This window comes from Lonchura striata, chromosome 26, assembly GCF_046129695.1.
Source record: "Lonchura striata isolate bLonStr1 chromosome 26, bLonStr1.mat, whole genome shotgun sequence".
Taxonomy (NCBI): Eukaryota; Metazoa; Chordata; class Aves; order Passeriformes; family Estrildidae; genus Lonchura; species Lonchura striata.
Window position 1 is genome coordinate 933,585 of NC_134628.1, and position 22,953 is coordinate 956,537.

The 22,953-nt window shown below is 45.7% G+C and overlaps 3 protein-coding genes and 1 long non-coding RNA gene across 7 annotated transcripts; 2 read left to right on the plus strand and 2 right to left on the minus strand.

The window, feature by feature from the left end:
- The first annotated feature begins 63 nt into the window (after positions 1-63).
- On the plus strand, positions 64-6,348 carry ZBTB8OS (zinc finger and BTB domain containing 8 opposite strand). 2 transcript variants are annotated; one of them, XM_021539381.2, is made up of 8 exons: positions 64-427; positions 1,429-1,602; positions 2,976-3,000; positions 3,537-3,658; positions 3,848-3,930; positions 4,193-4,245; positions 4,413-4,449; positions 5,113-6,348. In XM_021539381.2, exons 2-8 carry the CDS (start codon positions 1,515-1,517, stop codon positions 5,197-5,199), a joined length of 495 nt encoding a protein of 164 aa, XP_021395056.1. In that variant the 5' UTR covers positions 64-427; positions 1,429-1,514; the 3' UTR covers positions 5,200-6,348. The 2 variants fall into 2 exon arrangements, with proteins under 2 accessions (XP_021395056.1, XP_077644663.1); XM_077788537.1 differs by lacking the exon at positions 64-427 and having other exon boundaries at positions 447-1,602.
- A 2,511-nt stretch (positions 6,349-8,859) lies between these two features.
- On the minus strand, positions 8,860-12,527 carry LOC110475318 (zinc finger and BTB domain-containing protein 8A). Its single transcript, XM_021539382.3, has 3 exons — positions 11,222-12,527; positions 9,875-10,044; positions 8,860-9,281 (listed from the first exon to the last, which is right to left on the minus strand). Exons 1-3 carry the CDS (start codon positions 12,168-12,170, stop codon positions 8,949-8,951), a joined length of 1,452 nt encoding a protein of 483 aa, XP_021395057.2. The 5' UTR covers positions 12,171-12,527; the 3' UTR covers positions 8,860-8,948.
- Positions 12,528-16,713: 4,186 nt separating this feature from the next.
- Positions 16,714-21,554, minus strand: LOC110475346 (zinc finger and BTB domain-containing protein 8A). Of its 3 annotated transcripts, none has more exons than XM_021539435.2 (4): positions 21,546-21,554; positions 19,478-20,445; positions 18,754-18,923; positions 16,714-18,086 (listed from the first exon to the last, which is right to left on the minus strand). In XM_021539435.2, exons 2-4 carry the CDS (start codon positions 20,415-20,417, stop codon positions 17,754-17,756), a joined length of 1,443 nt encoding a protein of 480 aa, XP_021395110.1. In that variant the 5' UTR covers positions 20,418-20,445; positions 21,546-21,554; the 3' UTR covers positions 16,714-17,753. The 3 variants fall into 3 exon arrangements, with proteins under 3 accessions (XP_021395110.1, XP_077644664.1, XP_021395109.1); XM_077788538.1 differs by lacking the exon at positions 21,546-21,554 and adding an exon at positions 20,979-21,035; XM_021539434.2 differs by lacking the exon at positions 21,546-21,554 and having other exon boundaries at positions 19,478-20,937.
- On the plus strand, positions 21,463-22,627 carry LOC110475348 (uncharacterized). The gene is made up of 2 exons (XR_002466260.3): positions 21,463-21,702; positions 22,462-22,627. It is a non-coding gene; the product is annotated as an uncharacterized LOC110475348 (long non-coding RNA).
- Positions 22,628-22,953: the final 326 nt, after the last annotated feature.

Sequence of the window (22,953 nt, forward strand, 5' to 3'; positions counted from 1 at the left end):
GCGCCGGCCAATCGGCGGAGGGCAAAGGGGCGGGGAGGGGAGCGCGCGCCGCCGTCCCGTGGGCGGGCTCCCCGTGGGAGCCGCCATTTTCCGGAGCGCCCTCAGGAGCGCTCTTAAAGGGGCCGCGCCCCGAGCTGAGGGGCGCCGGGTTCGGTGCCAGTTCCCGGTCCCTCGTTTGGAAGAAGCGGTGGCTGCGGCTCCTCCGGTCACCACAGACGTGGGAAGTGCGTATCGCAGCGGGACCGGACCGGTGCGAGTGTGGGCCGAGGCCGCCATCCAGGGCCGCCCTGCCACCATTGGGTATCCTCGGCGTGTTATTAATTCTCTGTAATCACGAATATGTTCCCTTTTCCCACAATTTACTGCCGCGGTGAGTTTTAAAGGCGTGACATTTGCTGGTTCTGGTCGGCTGCTGTGCTGTCCACAGGTGAGGCTTAACAGGTTTAAAATCAAATATCAGTATCTGGGTTTATTCCTCAAGGGATACCTCGAGTTCTCAACTTCAGACACCTCTTTCCAACACACTTAGATTTTTAGCTGAAATTAAAAATTGGAAATCTTAAGCCTTGTTTCTAAGCTTTGGAGTAAGAAGCGACTCCTGTGTAAAAGTTAAGGTATATCTATAAATTATTTGTGTTTGGGGAAGTGCTGGGTTCAGCTGAGGATAATTCTTATAATGCACAAAAATATTAAAGAATCGTTGTGATATCTGGAAATCTGGAGAGGTAAATTAATCAGCCTGAAGTTAATTGGGTTCATCAGTTTCTCTCATGTTGAATTTACAAAAGAACAGGAAAAATAAAATTTGTGAGATTGGGGTGTGAGGATCTGACTTTTATATGGGGGAGTTGATACATTTTCTTTTTTACAGTTCTTTTTTTTCCCCAATTCTTTTCTTTATACAGTTTTTTACAGTTGATACAATTCTTTTTTTTTGTTTTATTTAAAAAATCAGCTGGAGAAGGAACACAGGAAGCCCCTGGCACTTGGGTGACAGCTGGATTTACCATGCACGTGCTTTGAGGTTTAATTTTTTTCCTGAGGAAAAACCTGTAAGGTCACATCAGGGGTTTTTGGGGGCAGTGACACTTCAGGTGTGTGGTGTACAATGGGCTGAGCACCCTCAAAAAATGAATTAATTAGAAAATTGAAATTAACCTAAAGCATGGAAGTTTAATTCACTTCACAGCAGTTCCCATCAGGGCTGTATTTTATTAATTGTGAATGAACTGAATGCTCAATGTACACAAGGAGGAAAAAAACAGAATTCCTCCCAGAAAAGGCCAAAATCCACAATTCCTATAAGGAATATTTTCCCTTGGCTCTGCTGCCTGACCAAACATCACTTCATGGGTGTGGGATTTAATTTCTTCCCTCCCAATCTGACACAAACCAGCTGAAATTCGGAATCCTCCCTGTTCTCCACAGGTTTGTGAGGAAAGCAGGAACTGAGGGAGAATTCCTGGCTCTGCCCCAGCCTGAGGAAGGGAGGGATCCCTGGGGAGCCCTCAGCGATGGCAGCCGAGGACAGGGATTACAACCTGACCCAGGAGCAGAAGGCTGTGAAGGACAAGTACCCCCCTCTCTGCAAGAAATATGAATGTGAGTATTTTTATTTTTTTAAAATATTATCATGATGCAGCGTGTGGCAGTGCTGTTGTGAGGGCAAGGAAGATAACAGGAAATACAGGAATGAAAAACCAATTTTCTTCATGTTACTTTCTTCATTTTTTCCTCAATGTGTTTCCTCATTCCTTTTTTAATTTTCTTCTTTTTATATTTTTTCTTCTTCATATTTTCTTCTTTTTATTTTTTTCTTCATTTTTTTCTTATTTTTATTTTTTCTTTTTCTTTTTTTCTTCATTTTTTCTTCTTTTTCTTCTTCATTTTTTCTTATTTTTATTTTCTTCTTTTTTTCCCTCATATAAACAATTTTTCTTGTTATGGGCACTGAAAAAAAAAAAAAAAACAACACGCTGGAAATAAATGACTCAGGTCTCACCCTGAAAACTTTTCCTCTTCTGAGCCATTTTTTAGCAATTTCTCTACCTCTCCTGTAGGAAGGGACATTAAAAAGTGGGCTGGCTTTGTGTGTGGTGTTTTTACTCTCCTTAAAGATCTCTCCCTTTCCCCACCCCGGGAATGGCTCCTCAGAGGATGTGGGTGGCAGCCCAACCTCTGATAGAATTTCTATTTTTAGGCTGTGTTCAGGTCTTTATTTGCTAGAAGTGCAGAAATTGTGACACATCACAACAGCCACACAGTTTCCATAACTGGAGGAGCTTTTATCCCTCTTTTGCACCCAAAGGAATTTGTTTGCTTTAGAGACTGTTGTCTAATAGTGCGTGATCTCTTTAAACAGCACCAAATTTTTTTTTTTTTTTCAGTTAAAGTGAGCATTTATTTCACATCCCAACTTAGTTCTGCTAGAATTTTCATTTCTTTAATTTCTTTGAATAAACATCAACAAGGTTCACGTACAGCTGGATACATGGGATGTTAATCATGCTCCATGAGTAAAGTTTGCCTTCTATTTTATATTCCATCCTCTGTTTTAAATTCTTCTCTTTGCATAATGGCTGCTTTTGGGTGTGCACAGGTAGATTTCCTTACTGAGCTGGAAATATTTGCAAATCTCATCCTCTGCATGAATAACTTTGAGTCCTGCAGACTTCAGCATAAACATTTTACTCCTGGTGAAAGTTTCTTGTTATTGCAGTTAACCTGTGGAAGCCTGTTGGGTTACAGCAGCCAAACCCTGCACTGACATAATCACATTAAACAGGTTTTTTGGCAGAAATAATATCCAAATTTCCACCTGTGCTAAATTTTTCTAATATACTACAGTAGATTTATCATATATGCAGACGAATGTAAAAATGTTTTGTTAGAAAATCAGATATTTTTGTTATTTTTTTAATCCTTATATTATAAATACTTTTGGTGACATTCCTTTTCTTTTTGCTTCCCCTCAGATTTGGATCACACAGCAGATGTGCAGTAAGTGTGGGCAGCTGGGATTTCTCAGGGTGACAAATTGATTATTTTTTACACTGCTTTAAGCCTGGAGTAACAGCCAAGGACACTTTGCAGATGTAACACCTTGTGGAGCTCTGAAATGTCACTGGGTGCTTTGATATGGTCAGTTTTGCTCCTGCTTTTGGGACACCATAGAATTACGTTTGGTTTCTTTTTTAGCATTCAGTGCTATTTGGAAACGTCTTTTGAAATCTCCTTTTAAACAAAATTTCTTCTGTGTGGTTTACTTTTATAGACACCATTTAGTCACATTAGGAAAGAAAACTAGTAAAACATTTATTTTCCACATTCTCCCAAGAAACTCTTCTGACAAACTTCTTCTAGAAAAATCAGGTGGTTTTTTTTACTCATTCACCTCCTCTGCCTGAGTTCCAATGTTCTAATTGCTCATTTGCATGTGACTTTGGGGCTGTTCCTTTTTGTTGTGATCCAGTATTGTGTTGCAGCGATTGTTGCATGTGTTTTTAGGCTCCAGTGATTGTTGCATGTGTTTTTAGGCTCCATGCCTGGGGAGACACCTTGGAAGAAGCCTTTGAGCAGTGTGCCATGGCCATGTTTGGCTACATGACAGACACAGGCACTGTGGAACCTGTGGATACGGTGGAGGTAGAGGCAGAAGGTGAGGACTGCACCTCTTCTATGCAGAGTTATGAGAAGGAGAAAAGCACCAAAAATCTCAATTTTTACACATAGCTTTAGTGCAGTTAATTAAAATATAATTAAGCATGGTTATCTGAATCTCCTGTACATCTGAGGTGCTGTTGAAAATGTTTTTTTGCTGAGGCAAATCTCTGCTTCAACCACACAGGGCATGACCTATTGTCTCTTCTCTTCCACTTCCTGGATGAGTGGCTGTATAAATTCAGTGCTGATGAGTTTTTTATACCCAGGGTAAGTGTTCTGGTTTCAGCTTTTTCCATTTGTAGGACAAAGCTGTGCCCTGATAATCCCAGCTCTGAATGCAATGGTATTTTAGGGGAAAAAGGAACACAAAAAACACAAGGCAAGGGTGGATGGAGCTTTTGGGGCAAGCTGGGCTGGTGGAAGGTGTTGAAACAGCGGGAAATAACCTTTGTAAGTGGGATTTACTGGGAATTTCTGCCTGAAGGTAGAAGGTGTGACTGACACATTTCTCTTCCCACTCTCTCTGCAGGAAGTGAAAGTGCTTCACATTGATCGAAGGCAGTTCAAAATAAGATCAATTGGGTGAGCTTAAACCATTGTCTGAAAATGGATTGTGGGCTTTTCTTGCTTCCTTTGAAGATTTAAATGAAAATCTCAGTGTTCTGTGCTCATCACCAAAACTAATCACAGCATTTGGTAAAGATTACCAAAATTACAACACCTCTCTTCTATTTTTTTTGCCTTTACAGGTGGGGAGAAGAGTTCTCTTTAGACAAACACCCACAGGTAAGCAGTGGTTCCTCTTTTCCATTTTAGGGGGAGGAGGTGTGGTGTCCTTTAAATCAGACCTTTGAGTTCTGCAGAGATCAAAATATAAACGTGGCTGAAGTACCACCGAGCTCAAGATCTCACTTCCTGCATGGTTTTGTGAATGTGTCCCCAAAACTGATGGCCTGAGAATGACATCTCCTCAGCACTAGCAAAACTCAACAAATTAACTCAACTGGCTTCCTTTTTATGATGTTGATAACACAGAAAATCAATCCATATTCAGAATTTGTGTGTTTGGGTTTCACCCTATCAGTACAGATTTCTGCTTAGTCAATTTTTTGCTTTTTTTTTTGCTTTTTTTTCCCCTAAAGATTTGTTAGAAGCAAAATCTGTTGTCTTGCTCTGTGTCACTTTTAGCATAGCAAATGTTGATGGTCTGTCAGAGGTAAGAGAAGGAATTTGTGGTGTTAAGAGGCAATAAAATAAGGGAAGAGTTCCCTTTTCACTATTTGACCTGGCCATTAATGTAACTTCCTTATTCATCAGAACTAATATAGCTAAAGCTTTTTGTGGGGAAAAAATGGATAGCATTTGAGGCAAGTGATGAGAACTGGAGATTGTAAACTGGTAAAAGGGATAAAATTTAGAAAAATGATGGGTTTTTTATCTATTTTCTAGGGCACAGAGGTCAAAGCCATAACTTACTCAGCAATGCAGATCTGTGAAGATGAAAAGCCAGAAGTCTTTGTTATCATTGATATTTAAAGCAAGAACGGTGTGGTTGAGTGGCTATTGGTCATCATCTGGCAAAACCCCCTAAAACTCTAATCCCTGTGAAAAAAACTAAGGAATTAACCAGTTAAAATCAGAAATTGAAGGGAGTTAATTGCAGGGAATGTCAGACTTTTCACTGAGACAGAAAATATTAATTAATTCAGGTTTGGGGGGTATGGAGAAGGAGAGGTTTGTACAGGTTGGAAGTCTCCCAGGAATGCTGGCAGTCAGCTTTTCAGGCTGGTACATGTGCTGGGGGCTGTATAAAATACAGAAATTGGTGGAGCTGATAACTAAAATACTCCCTTTTTGCAGCGTGGCAGGAGATAATGTTCATCTAGATTGATTTCATTTGCATATTTCATGTTCTAATTCTGAGCTGACATCCCTCCTCCATATTTCATAAATCCAAAATAGCTGCAGTGGCTCAGATGTAATGCGGGAAAAAAAACTGAGGGTTTAAAATTAGCCACCTAAAAAATGATGCCAATTAAACAAACAAACCACCACATCTTTTAAGCTGCTTTAAAAAGAAGTCATGCCAGCAGGTGGTGCTGAATTGCTGTAAATAAATTGCCATGTGAAATCCTAAAACATGTGATTGTGTACATGAAATCCTTTTATCACCTATGATAACTCTAAAAAGTTGGCAGCTTTGCTACTGTGGTAGAAGGGAATGGAAAGGGATGTCCCAAGTTCTCCCTGGGTTCACTCCCAATTGTATTTTGTCAAAACCGAGTCTTTTTTAAAAAGCATGGTTTGGATCAGCCTAATTGCCTTTTAAAAAGAACAATACAGACAATCCTGAAATGTCAAAGGATTATGGACTTGACTGAATCAAAATGAATGAAAAATAATCAAAAGTATGTTTTTATTTTGAATCACAGGATGGCAAATGTGCATTACGTGCTGTTGTAATTTAATTTAAATGTGAGGTGTATAGGCCTGGCGTGCTCTGTTCCCATAAATGCTCCAAGTGCCTCATGGTAGTGTCTCATCTTGTAAAATCATCTTAAATAGTTCAGGTTTTATTTCCATGCTGTAAAGACTGAGGGCTAAAACCTTTCTCATTTTTTAAGCAAAAACCTCTCTCGTTTTTAAGCAAGCCTCAATGCTGAAATAAAACTTGGACTGAAACAATTCATGGCTTTGTGAGTGATGTTGACCGGTCAATTCAGACACAAATGAATTACACTTGTGCTCTGTTCCCCGCTAAGGCGAGCAGCCTCTTTTGTATCAGTGAAAATTGCAAGATGATAGTTTAATGGTACAAAATAAATGTGATTTTTGACAGCTTGGGGTTGGTTTCGCCTCATGCAGAGCCCCGACGGCAGCGAGGGCACGGCCGCCATTGCGGCCCCTCAGGCGGAACTCTGGAATGTCATTGGCTGGCTGTGTCACGTGAGCGCGCTCGGCCAATCAGGCGTCGAGTTGGGGCGGGTTTTGTTCTCCACAGCCTGAGGGGAAATGGACAAAGGGACTGAGGGGAGATGGACACAGAGCGAGGGTCAGTGGTGAGGGGAGGTGGACACGGAGCGAGGGTCAGTGGTGAGGGGAGGTGGACACGGGGACTGAGGGTCAGTGGTGAGGGGAGATGGACACAGGGACCGAGGGTCAGTGGTGAGGGAAGATGGACACTAGCCAAGGGGCTGAGCTGGGGCTGAGGATCCCTATGGTTTTGGCTGAGGGGAGTTGGACAAGGACCTGAACTGGAGCTATAGGGAGATGAGTGAGGGGCTGGGGCTATGGGGAGATGGGCAAGGAACTGAGGGGAGGTGGGTGTAGAAACTGAGGGCAGCCTTCCTTTAGCCCAGCCCTCTAAAATGTGAGAAAATAAATTTATGTGGTTAAATTTTAACTTTGCAGACAAATGCTGAGGTGCCCCAAGATCAGTCTCAGGCTGTAGTTACATCCTGAAGTGCTCTACTTATTGAAATGCTGACAGGAACTTGCTAGGAAAACATTTGGAATTAAGTAAGTGTTATTAATTTTTTTTTTTTTCATTATTTATTAAGTACTTACTATAAAACAGACCTTAAATTCACCTTGCTCCATTTGCACAGCTGTGGCAGTGGCAAGTTTCAGCTCACAGTGCTGCTCTCCCAGGGCTTTACAGGAGGCCACTGAAAGTGGGTCATTAAAAAACACCCTAAGGCTGCAAACCCTTCTGGGGGTACCAGAGGATCCTGCAGATGTAGGAAGTTCAAGGACAGAGTGGTGAACTACTTGGAAAAGACCTGCACTGGTGGTTACCAAATGTAAAAATCTCAAGGAGAGCTGAAAAAGGCTGGAGATTGGGAGAGCATTAAAGGAATTATCACAGATTCTTGCCCCATTCTCACTTTTGCTGAGTTTAATGGCAGCTGTTGGGAGGCAGAACCTGGATGTGCATCAGTATGGCTGTACTCAAATTCTCTGTGGGGAATTTCTGCTTTCTTGGCAGGAACCTCACGCTACAGATGCTGCTAACGGGAAAGGAAACACAGCATCAAATGAGACATAAGACCAAACAGTGGCTCTTAATCAGGAGTGCCCACTGGGAATGCCATTCTCTGCTCTCAGGCAGAAGATTTCTTTGTGCACTCCTTCAGCTTTTCTTTTTTAATAATTCAGTAGTGAGCATTTTTAGTTTCTCTACCAAGTGCAGGTACTCCGATTCAAGTGACTGGGGAAATAAATACAACTAAAAAAGCTTAAGAGGCTCCAGAACTACAAGAGCTACTTAACCTCTGAGGGAAATTGTGCTATAAAAAATGTTTTTATGCTGTCAAGCACCCTAAAGTTTTATGAGCAGGAGAGCCTTTCTAAAGTAGCTCCACAATCTTAAGCTCTGATCACAAATGTCCCACTGAAATTCAAGGGACGTTGGCCTCTTTATTCCTAGAGTAAGTTAGATGGGTCTAAGCAAATCTTGCATCAATCCTGGGGAAAAAAAATGGAAAAAAACCTGACAACTGGACTTCCAGTGATTGCACTTTTTATTTCCTTGGAACCACGTTGGTGTATCTTTCTATAAAATTCACAGTACAAAAAAAAAAAAAAAAAAAGAAAAAAAGGCAAATTCATACTATCCAAGTGCACTACAGATGCCCTGGTCACCTACTCTACTCTGGCTGTGGGAGTTCCTAAATCATGCTTTTCTCAACTATAAGAAGCTGTAAAGTTCACTGAAAAAACAAAGCTCTGTTAAAAAGGTTCTTCAACAGGAAGAACTCCACTTGTTTCCCTCGCTCCTTTCTTAGGAAGTTTCTGATGTGTTATGTACAAATTAATTACAATATCAGCAAAAAAAAAAAAAAAAGGCGGTTTAAAATTTCTAAGCTGCTCACCTAGTAAGAGTTTATCCAAGCAAATTGGCAATATTTGGTCTTTAAAAAATCTGAATCGTACAGAACCTTTGTAGAACTGTAAACTGGTTCACACTTCCATGAAGAGCAGGAGCTCTGAGCTTTGATGAAACAAATCAATTCTCCTAAACAGTTTCCAGACAATAAGTGAGCAGCTGGACTTGATGTTCCTTGTGGGTCCCTTTCAACTCAGGCTATTTTATGATGCTCAGTACATTCTGGATGACATTTAGAAGCAATTACACTGTTCCATGTCTGCAAAACAACTTGTTTTTGGTCCAAATTTTCCTTCTCAGAACAGAACTTTAGCAATACTTCATTTTATTAAAAGCATTAGTTGGTAGGACACGAGTCATTTAATCTTGAACACAACAACAACAAATACACAAAGATCTACCTAAGATTCGGCTTCACCTTTTCCTTTACCTCATCCGGAATATCTTCGTTATTGTGTCGGACAACCAAATTATAGGGCTCCTCCTCCACTGTCTCTTCATCTGATTTCTGCTCCTCCTCCAGAGCCCATCTGGGGCGTTTGTTTCCCGTGGAGGAGACAGGAGAATGTTCAGCTGGATTGAAATCCTCGGGGATGCTGTCGAAATTGGCTTCTGCCAAGCACTTGTGGCACAGTCTGTAGCGCCGCGTCCCTTGCTGCACCACGCAGCCCGTCAGCTCCGTGACGTGGCGCTTGCACTTCCTGCAGATCAGTTTGCCAGCTTGGTGTATCTGAAAGGATTTAAAATTTACAAATTCACCCTTCATCCTTTCTTTTTTTTTTTTAAACCATTAAAATTGTCACAGCAGCTCTCTGGTCACAGAGAGCAGCAGGCAGCTTTCCCAGGTGTTATGGGAGAAGCTGTGAGAAGCTCAAGAGAAAAGAATGAGAAACAATTCTTAACTTGCTGCACCTGGTGGTGTGAACATGTGGAATGTGTTAGGTTTCTTCATTAGCCAATGGTGATGGTGTTTTAATTAAAGGACCAATTAGGTCCACCTGTAGCAAACTAGGGTATAAAAGCATGGGTTTCTTAATAAAGATAATTATGAGAATTCTGTAAATGCATGGAGTCTATGTCAATTCTCACCATTGTGCTAACAGAAAATGTGCTGAATCGTGCTAAAAAATTACATTTTAAACACAATTTGTTATGTTAAATAACGAACAATTCAAGCCGATGCGCTGCTTTCCCGGTGCCGAGTTTGGCGACGCCTACACAACTACCACCAGCGAATTAATTCACACTTCCACAAGGAGCAGGAGCTCTGAGCTTTTGCTGAACCACAACCCAAATCTTCTAAAGGCAGCTGTGTTTTCCTACCGTTTGGAAGTGGTTGCGGAGGTGCTCCAGGCGGGTGAACCTCTTCCCGCAGGCCTCGCAGGGGTAGGGCCGCTCCCCGGTGTGACACCGCAGGTGGCGCTTCAGGTCCGCCCGCCGCTTCACCGTGTGCGTGCAGAACGGGCACTTGAAACGCATCCGGGGCAGGTCACCTGGCAGGGACAGGGCACACAGCAGAGCTTTCTCGCTGTACTTTTCATCACTTCTCAGTTTAAAATACCTGACAGCTCGAGTTTTCTTTAAATAAGAAAATACCCCCAATATTTAGGATATTTGGATGCTTGTATAAGTATGCATTGTATTATATATAGTACATAATGATACATAAAATAGACGCTTTGGAGGATGTGAAAACAGAAAATTTTAAAATATAATTTAAAAATTTTGAAAATATAGAAAATTCTAAGTATATAGAAAGTTTTCAAAGTTTGATAGAAGGTTTACAAAATATGTATTTATATGTAAACTTTGAGATAATGCTGATTTAGAAACGTTAGAGAATAAGACAGATATTGTTGAGAAAGAAATTGAACTAAAACTAAGTTTTAAAAGATAGTTTTATAAATAAGGAGGATATAGATTTGTTAAATATATATTTATGTGCATCCCCCAGCTTGCATTTTTCTTCTCATTTAACATGTTAATTGACCACTTGATAGTGTTTTCTTCCTGACAACATTTTTTAGATATAAAGGTTATCATAAATATGCAGCTATTTATACATAGCCATCATATCTGACTCTTCCACCAGCTAATGGTTCATAGCTTTGACATTTATAATCTCTGTGTGATGTATAAAGATGTCTTTAGAATACACAGTTATGATCTACAGATGTGTTCATTTCCAAAGGAATGCACATGGGAATAAACGTGTCAGCTTTGTTCCACCCTCGGGCAGGTGATGTCAGAAGTTTGGGCTGGTTGGACCCCAAAATGCAACATCCCAGCAATGCCAGGACTTCTCATGTGAAGGACTTGGATTGGGTTGAGGTTGAACACCTCTGTTATTGCCAGATATTGTAGAAATTCAGTCCTTCAGGTCCCCAGATCAATTACAGCCCTTAAGCGTTCATTAAACTCCACTTGGGCCCAAATAATCAGGCATGTTTGGGTTGAAATTTACAGAATACCTTGGTCAGTCCCATTTCAATTCCCATGCCCTGTTCTGGCTTGAAAATCTTAGTGTTAGCACTAAAATCAAGCAGATAAAATCACCTATCATTCCAGATAGGTTTTTGGTTTCCATGAAGCTGTACAAATTCCATCCAAATCACCGCCTGAATTCTCCCAGAGAAAACCAAATTTTTCCAAGCAGTTTCTATTGTTTACCTTCATTCCAGCTACTCATTACCCCTAAAATTGTGGGCATTGAGGTGTACAGTTCTTCTGCCTTTAACTCCATGAACTCAGGAGTTGTGGAAAGTTCTTGTTCTAGCTGAGCAACCGACCACTTCTTGGCTGCGGCCTCTGCTCCGGGATGATATCCAAAATCATCCCGATCCACGTCGTTCTCAGCATCAAACTCAGCCTCCTCTCCCCCGTGGGAGATGTGAGCGGGATCCGAGGCTCCAGCTCGCTCCGCTCTGTCCGATTTGCACCCTCCCAGCTCCCGGCTCTGCGACAGCCCCAGGTGCTTGCGGCGCTTCCTCGCGGAGCCCTGTTTCCTGCCTCTTTTGGACAGCTGGGTCTCTGCCCGCTGCAGGATCACCTGTGAGGACAGGTAGCTGCTGTAACTGCTCCAGGAGTTTTCATTCCCGTTGGGTTTTTCGTCTGGGATCGAGCAGGAACGCCGGGGGTTGCTCTTCGCTTTCCTTCTGGAGCGATAAAGAGCCGGGCGGGCGGGGGTAGGGTCAGTGCTCGCACTTTTGGCCGAGAGGCTGAGGTAGTGATCCTTTTCCTTTTCATTAATATCCAGTGAGGACTTAATGAAGGTCTTGCAGACATTGAGGATATCTGTCATCTGCAGATAACTGGCAGCTGACATGACTTCGATCACATTCTGACCCGTTAAAGACAATATCCCTGAATACACAAAGTCCAGGATGACCATGAACGTCTCTGGAGAGAAGACCTCAAACGTGGCTATGGTTGGCTGACCTGTCTCCTTCGAGCTCTGCGAAAGGAGCATTTTGAAGTAGCCGCTGCTGGCAAACAGCACATTGCGATGGGCTTTGAAGACCTTGCCCTCCACCAGGATGTTGCAGTCACAGAACAAGTCCTGCTTCCGCTGCTCGTTCAGCTGCTCCAGGAGGTGAGACTGGTGGGAAGAAATCTCCATTCCAGGCAGGGAGTAAGAGGAAGGTTTGCTGTAAAGGAAAAAACATCATATCAATCAAATATGATCAGAATCAATGATGCTGAATCCTAACTTAAAGAGATGAGCGTCGTTTAAAAAAGCGCTATCACATTCCCAATGCATCTCCAATCTCCCTGCGGCCGCTACTCTGCATAACAAGAGAGAAGAAACTTAACAACTCAAAAGAAGTGAAAAGCTGTCCCAGCGGGATTATTCCGTATCCCAAAAGAAGGAAAATTCTGTCGACCAAGCTATGATGGTTCTCAGACTCTGTAGGAGAACTTGGCCCTCCCGCCGTGGGCAGAGCCGCGGCTGACGCGGGTCGGCGGTGGGCACAGCCTCCGCCCCGGCGCCTCGGGACCGCTCGAATGCGGCGGCAGCGCCCCGGGCTCGCCACCGTCCCGGCCCGGGCCCCGGCATTGGCCGCGGCCGCCGTCACTCATCGCCCGCCCGGCCGAATTGGCCGCTCGCTCCGCGGCAGTCCGGGACGCCCGACGGCGCCGGAGCCGCTCCGCCGGCGCGGAGGCGCCTCCCGGCCCCGCTCCCACCGCGGGACCGCCGCGCCCGCCTGCCCCGGCCGGCTGCGCGCTCCGCTCCGCCCGCACGGAGCGCCCCGGGCCGGCCGTGCCGCCCGCGGAACGGAGCCGCGGCTGCCGCTCCGCCGGAGCCCCCCGTGTCCCCGCCCGGTGCCGGGCGCCCGTGGTTAGCCCGGCCGGTGCCGCTCCCGTCCCGCCGCCCCCTCTCATCTCCGCCGGCAGCGCCTCCGCCGCTCCCGCCGCCCCCTCTCGCCGCCGCCCGCCCCGCGCAGCCCCTTTGTGTCCGCGCCCGGGGCTGCAAATGGCGCCCGCCGGGGACGCGGCAGCGCCGGCACCGGGCGGCTCCGGGCGGCACCGAGCGGTTCCCGGCAGCTCCGGGCGGCCCGAAGCGCCCGCGGCCGCTGCGGAGCCCCGCGCCCTCCTCGCCGCCGCCCGCTCGCATCCGCCGTCAGCCCCGACGCCCGCCCGGTCCTTCCCACCAGCGCAAAGCAGAACGGCCACTCACCGGCGGGGTGCTGCGGGCGGCTGCCGCCGAGCCGGGGGGAGCGGGCGGTGGCTGCGGGATCCCCGGCTCCGCCTCGGGGCTCGCCGTGCCTGCAGGCGACGCGCCGCTGCTCCCGCAGCCCCGAGCCCTGCGAGCCCGAACGGGAGAGAAACAAAAGGTATTTGCTGACGTGGGCGTTGGACAGAGACGCCCGAGGGCTGGGGACACAATTAAAGGGGCAACGCACCGATTGCAGCCGCAGCCCAGCGCCTGCCGCGGCCCCCGCGCCCCGCGGCCGCCGCCGCTCGCCGCTTCCCACACCCACATGCTGCTCCGAGGCCGCTGCCCCGCTCGCACAAGGCTTTGTTGTTGCTACCTTTGTGTGTGCGTGGAGGGAAAGCGCCACCTGAACGGTGAACGGCAGAGATCCGGAGCTCCGCGGTGTAGGATTAATGATATGAACTCGAGATCGCAGCATTTTTATAACGGGATTTTTGTATTCAAACAATGAGGATAATCCGAAAGCGAAGTGCTGCACGTAGGAGTGCAATACACAGATTGTCCTGTTTTCCCTTCTGGGTGGAAAATTGAATCAGGATGCCTGTTAGAAGACAAGTCCCTTTCAAATTTGTGCCTGTTAGGTGAGATTCTTTCAGTCTTATTCCTGGAGATCATGGAATAATTTTGAGAAGGAAGCTCTGCAGTCATCGGTACAATCCTCAGAGCAGACTGCAAGAACCTGGCAAAGAACAGTTCCCATTTCCACAGCAAGCATCGGGTGAGACCTTCAATAGTGTTTAATTTATTCCAGCAGCTAAGCCAAGATATAGGGAAGGCTCTTTCCAGCCAGTCCTCCCAATTTTCCCTACAAAATCTCTTCTTCTGTGCTCTTGCTCTGTTTAAAATTCTTGATGCACCGAATAAACCTCCTCTTTGCATTTCATGAGTTAAATAGGATGAAAGGTTACACCTCCAATGTAGAAAGGTTTCAAGTTAAACAGTATAATTTAACTAAATTATACTGTCTTTCCTTAGTAGCTTATCAACTTATACCCATCACTCAACAGACAATGTTGGCACGAATTTGTACCTAATGGAACAATTATGCAAGGCAAGGGCCGCAGGATTAGAACATCCTTTTCTTCAAAACTCAATCTTTTGGGCAGAATTGGAGATTTTTTTCCTTCTATTTCCTTTTTGTACTTGTTGCCTCCAAGCAACAGTAATTAAAATATAAGAAATTAGACATTGGCGTGGCTCTGTGATGGGATAACTCTGACAGTGACCGGATGCTTCAGGGAAGAAATGTATATTCCATCATTTTATATCCAACAGAGTGTTTTGTGGGTTTAGTTTTCCCTTAAGTAATCATTGAAAACTTGAGATGGATCCCAAAATCCTGGAAGATGGAACATTCTGCAGAGCCAAGAGTAAGGGAAGGATACCTGTAGCAGTCAGAGTCAGCCCTCTGTGAGATTTTTGGGGTCTTTTTTTTTTTTTTTTTTTTTAGAGGGGATACCCAACTGTTTAACATAAGCACAAGTGACATTTTTTGGATAGCAAATACAGATGTTTAGGTAATTTAATGGCAAAAAAAAAAAAAAAAAAAAAAAAAAGAAAAAAAAAAGGAAATTATGTGAAAGAACTAATCAAGCACCACACAAGTCATCGGGTTTTAGGGGCAGAGAGAATTCTGTAAGAAACACCTGAAAAGGAGGAGAGGGATTTTTTAAATTCAGTATTTCAGCCTTTGAAAGGATGGGAAGATATTGTCAGAAAATAAGGATAGTTAAGAGACATTAATCAGAGGATTATGAACTTTGTCTTCACTCTTGACTGTGGTTTTGTGAGTACAAAGTAAACACAAACCAAGAAAAAATAATCACAGAATTCTTGGGAAAGACTCCCTAAGATCAAGTCCAGCACTAAACCTTATCCCTAAGACATGAAGATGAAAGAAATACAAGGAAATAAATAAATTCAGTGGGAACATCCCTATGTGGTCTTTACTTTCCTCCTTGAAAGGAAAGGAAATGTTCCTTGTGTTGATGAGGGGCACGTGCTCCTCACAGAAATATGAAGAAGACAATCAGAGGCAATGGAAGGAGACAAAAAGAAAACAAATACTTCCATTTAGAGAAAAAAAAAAAAAACAAGGAAAATATGTGAGTGTAAAATGAAGGACGTGGAAAACAGAAGGCACTTAACATTTATCTTGTCTTGCAATACAAAAAGAAGGAAACAAAGACCAAAATTAAGAAACAAATGTAAAAATGGTAACTTTTAAAAAACAGGAAAACATCATTGACTTGTGGGAATCACAGCCTTGAGCTAAACTCCAAGCTTAATATACTTTAAAAATGACTACAGATATCTAGCTATACTAATGAGAATAACAACATATAAATCCAGAAAAAAGCCCTTATTTCCCCAGCAAATCAACAATTAATCTGCCTGTGTTTAAAAAGTCTTCCTATGGAGGGATTGTTCCATTTGCCCATTTAGAGCCACTTCAGATCTCGTTCTGAAGCATCTGCTCCTCAGTATTGTTAGATTTATGATCTCTAATTAAATTGAGTATTGATCCAAAAATCCCTTTGCTTCTAAAAACACCCCCACTATTAAGAAACACTTAATAGTCTGACCTTTGCAGTTGGCAGTTAAGATTTCAGGCCTGCAGAGAACATTTTATTTTCCCCTCCCCTTCATCCATCCCCAAACAAACACAGACCAATTCCAGACACATTTTTACCCTGGGACTGATACCTGTGATTTGTTGTCAAACTGTTTAATGGACAGGGAAAGGGAAACATCTATGAAATTTGAGCAAAGTTACTCCATATTCTTTGAAATATTTCTTGTTCTTGTGTGTTTGATTAAATCCAGGTTGTTCATGAATATTTCTTAGCCATTTAATAACAGGCATTTTAGGAGTTTAAAAGCTCCAAGAAATTAAATGTCTGTTTTCACATCAAGTCCATTTTTAGGCTGCTGACCAAGTATCATCCATAAAATCAAATGTAAGTCTTGTTTAAGATGTTTTCATCTGAGTCATCACAAAGATTTTTAAGTCACCCCTCCTCAAACCTAAGCCAGTAAATTGTAATTTTTGTAGGAACAATAAAACACCATTTCTTGTGTTCTTGGGATGCTTCCCATGGAGAGGAGGGTGCTTAATGCTTACACTGAATTTAGCATGAAGTTCTCAAGTTGTCATTTGTTGGTCACCTGCAGCCTGGAATGAAAATGCTGCACTCTGGTCATGATGATACAAGAAAGTTATACAGTTTTTACACAACTAAAAATAAAATAGTGACTTTTAAGCTGTCCCTGGGAAAGATTATATAGTATATATACATATATACATATGTATATATGTATATGGGATTGTTGTGTAAGAAACCCCGGGGTTCAGCCAAACATGCTTACAAAGCTGTAAAAAAGAAAAAAATAGATATCATTTTCTAACTCTACAGCCATTGAGTTCCATGATCCAAAGACACTCAGGTGTGTCCAAGGAATGCAGAGCAGCAGGAGCATCTCCTGCTCCTCTCCTGCTGACAGTGCTGGGTAAGAGAATCTCACTAAGCAGCAAAACCAAGCTTATTTTGTTAGAAAAGTAAAATTTCCTCACCATTACTCATCTCTGTAGCCTAATTGTGGGTGAAATGACACAAATATGGTGTCTAGAACTTCCAGTACATCTTGGTCTCACTGGTACAGACTGGAAAATATCCTGAGCTGGAGGGGACCCACAAGGATCACCCAAATTCAACTCCTGGCCCTGCACCCCAACAATCCCACCATGTCTGGGCACTTTTGAAAGGTCTCAAAATATTAAAAAAGAGTAATTTAATAGTGCTTATTAAAACAGCCCAGTCTGATATCCTAATTTTGAGACTAAAACATCTACTGTCATCAATTGATGATCCAAATTTTTAACTGTTTTGTCTCTGATGTGTTAAGCATTAAGATTCACCTCATCCTAATAAATTTTGCAGAAGTCCTTTTCCAGACAAAAGTGCCAAAACATTTTAAATGCTCTTTCTTAATTAATTGCCTTTTTCCTTATCATAACATGAAGATTTCATGAAATTTCATGGAAGATTCTCTTCACTTCTGAACACTCAAGAGAGGTTGTCTGGTGTGGGGGGTTTTATACTTCGTTTATAACCCAATGATATATAAACCCCACCTCTCTACAAGTGTGAAAAATGGGCAATTTACAATAATCTGTGATTTTTAAAAAGTATTTAGACCTCCTTGCAAGGGGCTTTGAGACGTGCCCCATTCCCTCTATAAAAATTATCCACATAATACTGCAGTTTCTTTGTTGATGCATAATTTCAGGATGGATTTTTTTTTTTAACCAAACAACGCACGGGGGTTCTGCTAACAAACCAGCATGGCCTCAATGACGTGTCCATAAATACATGCAAGTCTGGACCTGTTCAACCACATGTCTCTGTAGGATCAGCTGGCAGAGGGCATTTGGCCACAGTACATCCTCCCTCTTCCACGGAATTCCCAATCCTTTTCTTCCAACTACCTAATATTTGGTTTCACTTCCTTCTCCTCCGCTTCATCCTCGCTGTCATCCACTTGCTGGATGACCAAGTCGGTCGAGCCGTCCTCCACGATCTCCACGTCGGATCTGTTGTCGTCCCCGTAGTGCCACCTGGAATCCTTGTCCCCATCCTGCGGGAACTCCAGAGGCGCCTCCGCCTCCAAGTCAATGCGGATGCTGTCGATGCCCGCCTCGGCCAGGCACTCGTTGCACAGTCTGTAGCGCCGCGTGCCCTCCTGCACCACCTGGCCCGTCAGCTCGGTGACGTGGCGCTTGCACTTCCTGCAGATGGGCTTGCACGCCTGGTGGATCTGGGGAAATCGAGAAGGGATGGATTTGTAAAACACCAATGGGTTTTTTGGGAGATGGCAAAAATCAAATCGCAGCGTTGCTGTCGCTATAGGACACGTGAAAGCACGACGCGAGCCACCTGCTATTTCCAAGGTAAAGAAGAAAGTTTATTCTCTGACTCCGACTTTTATACTTTCCCAAAGGTGACATTGGGTTGGAGAGTGAATGGGCCACCTCTCCAAACACATTGGACAAACCACTAGTACATCAAGTTTCTCCACCCTCATAAAAGAATGTAAACAATATGTTGTTTACAGAAATTGTGTGGGAAAGTTCTCCAACAGAATGTAAATTCAGAAGGCTTTAGAAAATCCTAAGAATCAGGGTGACATGTTGCCTTAATTTCAGAGACATCAAACGCTGAACTGCACCAGCCCCAGCACAGTAATTGCCCACTGGAGCTCTCACAGGCTGCAGAGAGCAGAACCTCTGCAAGCCATCAATTACCCAACAAATTCCTCCTCTTTCCTGCAAATTATCCTTCAATTCGACTGCAGCCAAACCAAATTAATGTTCCATTCCCCTCTTCTTTACAGGAGTCATTAGATCAACCAGATACACTCACACTGTGTTTAATTAGCCAGATTTACATGTTAAATAAATCATGCAGTTGCTAAAAATACTCACAGTTCGAAAATGGCTGCTGAGGTGATCCAGCCTGCTGAATCTCTTGCCACACGCCTCGCAGGGGTACGGCCGCTCTCCCGTGTGACAGCGAAGGTGACGCTTGAGGTCGGCTTTTCTCTTCACCACGTGGCTGCAGAATGGACACTTGAACCTCATCCTGGACAGGTCATCTGTCAGAAAATAATGGGATTTAAAAAAAAAAGTCAAAATCGTGTCATGTAATGCTCTAGGAAAAAGTGTTTTATGAGGAGAATAGCAGGTCATTTATTAAAATATCCACGGGTTGTTTCAAACACAAAGGATTTGTGTTTGTCTGTAGATTACACAGGAGTGGAACAAAGGAGGAGTGGGCCATTGGCTGTATTAACACAGACCTGGTAAAGCCAGCCTGGACAGAGCCTGGAGCAACCAGGGATAGTGGGAGGTGTCCCTGCCCATGGCAGGGAGTGGAGCAAGATGAGCTTTAAGGTCCTTTCCAACCCAAAGTATTCTGTGATTTTATGAAAATGAACTTAAAAATATCCCAACTTATACTTATTTTTAAATTCAATACCCCAGGTACTTCAAGAACTCAGAATGATTTCAAGGAAATGAGTTCAAACTTTCTAAGCATACACTTCTGGACAATACAGCTGTCTTTTTGACAGTTGTGCTTTACTATTGAGTAAGACCTATTTTCTCAGAGGCAGAAGAGAGGATTCACAGGTGTCTAAACCCCACTCACCTTCAGCCCAGTTCCCCATGACTCCCAGGATGGAGGGCATGCTCCCGTACTGCTCCTCAGCTTTGGAGGATTTGGATTTGCTGGAGGAGCGGGGTGACTCGTGCTCCTGCTGCGACACAGCCAAGCCCCTGGGCATCACCTCAGCCCCTTGGCCAAACTGGTAGCCCACGTGAGGAGCTTCCACCTCCGTGTCGATGTGGACCTGCTCCTCGGGCGGCGCGGCGTGGCCGGCGGGCTCGGCAGCCCTGTCCTCCAGCTTGCTGGATTTATAGTGGGGGATGTCTGAAGGCTGCTGCAGCCCCAGGTGCCGGGATTTCTTGATGGAATCCTGCCGCTGCTCGTGTTTAGACAGCTGCTGCTGGGCATTTCTTTGAGAGCTGGGGTAATAGTTGAAATTGCTCCAAGTGTTGCCGCCCATCATACAAGTCCCAGGGTCTGGGCTGGAGTGGGAATGCGGGGGGCTGCTCTCTGCCCTCCACCCTCCGCTGTACACGCAGGATCGGTCCACGCCGTTGGAGCTGACATCTTTGTCTGACAGGCTGAAGTAGCGATCCTTCTCCTTCTCACTGATGTCCAGCGACGACTTGATGAAGGTTTTACACACGCTGATCACATCGGTCATCTGCAGATAGCTGGCAGCCGACATGACTTCGATCACATTCTGACCAGTGAGAGACAGTTTGCCTGAATACACAAAATCCAGGATAACTGTGAAGGTGTCAGGAGAAAAGGCCTGGAAAGTGGCTGTCGTGGACTGACTCGTCTCCTTCGAGCTCTGCGAAAGGAGCATTTTGAAGTAGCCGCTGCTGGCAAACAGCACATTGCGATGGGCTTTGAAGACTTTGCCCTCCACCAGGATGTTGCAGTCACAGAACAAGTCCTGCCTGCGCTGCTCATTTAGTTGCTGCAAGAGGTGAAACTGGTGAGAAGAAATCTCCATCCCAGAAAAGGTGAAATGAAACGTTCCTCTAAAAAAAATGAAGAAAATTATTTCACTCTCGACTTCAGTGCTGTGTAACTCAGCCAAACATGTCAGACCCAATTTTACAGCTATCTTTACAAACAATAGCATTTCTGTAAATCTACAAATATATTTAAACCACGATATGCTCAACCATAGATTCATTTCCCAACAGAACAAGAGGGATGGCGAAGCCAAGACCGCGTTATTTGGCACGGACGGCTGTGCTAGAGCCGGCAGCAAATCCATTCCCGGGATGCGGGGCAGCATGCGGGGCTGGACTCGTGCCGCCCGCTGGAGCTGCGCAGCCTTCAGGCAGCTCCGGGAAGACGAGGAGCCAAGAGCAGCTGCGGCTGCGACCGCGGCCGTGCCTCGAACCCGCGATTCCGTCTCGAACCCGCGATTCCGCCTCGAACCCGCGATTCCGCCTCGAACCCGCGATTCCGCCTCTCCCCGCTCCGCCCGGGCCCCGCTTCGGGCGGAAGGCACGGCGGCAGCGCCCCGGCCTCCCCGGCATTGGCCGCGGCCGCCGTCACTCACCCGCCCGGCCGGTCCCCGGCAGCCCGGGACGCCCGACGGCGCCGGAGCCGCCCGGCCCCGCTCCCACCGCGGGACCGCCGCGCCCGCCTGCCCCGGCCGGCTGCGCGCTCCCCTCCGCCCGCACGGAGCGCCCCGGCCCGGCCGTGCCGCCCGCGGGAACGGAGCCGCGGCTGCCGCTCCGCCAGAGCCCCCCGTGTCCCCGCCCGGTGCCCGGTGCCCGGTGCCCAGCGCCCGGTGCCGCTCCCGTCCCGCCGCCCGCAGCCGCTTCCGCCGGCAGCGCCTCCGCCGCCCGCCCCGCGCAGCCCCTTTGTGTCCGCGCCCGGGGCTGCAAATGGCGCCCGCCGGGGACGCGGCAGCGCCGGCACCGGGCGGCACCGAGCGGTTCCCGGCGGCTCCGGGCGGCACCGAGCGGCTCCGAGCGGTTCCCGGCGGCTCCGGGCGGCCCGAAGCGCCCGCGGCCGCTGCGGAGCCCCGCGCCCTCCTCGCAGCCGGGCTGGCTGCGGGGCCCGTTCCGCCCCAATCCCAGCGCCCTGCCCGGCCTACCGGCGTGCGGGAGCCGCCACTCACCGGCGGGGTGCTGCGGGCGGCTGCCGCCGAGCCGGGGGGAGCGGGCGGTGGCTGCGGGATCCCCGGCTCCGCCTCGGGGCTCGCCGTGCCTGCAGGCGACGCGCCGCTGCTCCCGCAGCCCCGAGCCCTGCGAGCCCGAACGGGAGAGAAACAAAAGGTATTTGCTGACGTGGGCGTTGGACAGAGACGCCCGAGGGCTGGGGACACAATTAAAGGGGCAACGCACCGATTGCAGCCGCAGCCCAGCGCCTGCCGCGGCCCCCGCGCCCCGCGGCCGCCGCCGCTCGCCGCTTCCCACACCCACATGCTGCCCGGGAGGGGATGGGATGCCCTAGATGCCTCCTTTTCACACCTTTATCTATAGCAGGGCCCTCGATGACCCAAATCCTTCTCCTTTCTCTTGCGGCGTCCTCCAAAGGAGATGTGACATCTTCTTGTCTCTGTTGGTGTCTGTTATCTTCTGAAGAAAGCATGGCTGAAAGCGAGACCTGAACCTCTCACCTTCTCTCCCTCGAAGTTTAGTGTCTTTCCCCTTCCTCTTCTTACCACCAGGGTCTTTTCTGTGTTTTGGACGCCCTAGTTACTTTTCATAAATATTTATTTTCCCCATGGAAACCGTTCTTCCCTAACCGAGCCCTTGGTGGCATTTTTGGCCTTCTCTTCTCTAACTTCAGACATTCCACCTTGAAACAATTTCTCTTTCTTTGCCCATTGTAGCAAAATTGGCTAAAGAATTTATCTAAAGATAACAACCCAAAGATTATTTCCTTTGATCATTAGAGCCATTCTCCCACTACATCATATACATTGTCATCTCTAATTTCTACATTCATATTTTGTAGATATATATGTATATGTTACAATATTATTTTCCATCTTAATTCCTCCTTTTTCATAAACTCTCTTTGTTTTGTAGATTCTCCTTTCAAACCCAGGCCGTGCTCTTAAAATCTTCATGAGACCCATTCTGCTTCTGTGAGATTCTGCTCTAAATCAACCATTCTTGAACATGAAACAACTGGAATTCAAACCAGCTTCTCACAGCTCTTACCACTGAGAAATAAAGAATGCAATCAACTAAACCATCAGATTATTTAATATATAAACCAGAACATTTATTTCTAGTATCAGGTTTTAATACCATTGAAATGAATTCCTTTAAAGTTTATTTTTGCCTGTCAAGCCAAGTAAGTAGCACCTCTTTTTATTTAATGTGGAATCACAGAATCCCAGGATGGTTTGGGCTGGAAAGGATCTTAAAGATCATGGGCAGGGACACCATGTTTCTCAATATTCTATAAATGTTTTTCCACACTTCTGCCCAAATTATTCCATCAGCTGAAAGCTTCCTTTGGAAAAGAATTATCTGGAGGTATTTGTTCTGTTTGACTTGCCTGGGTGGTGCTTT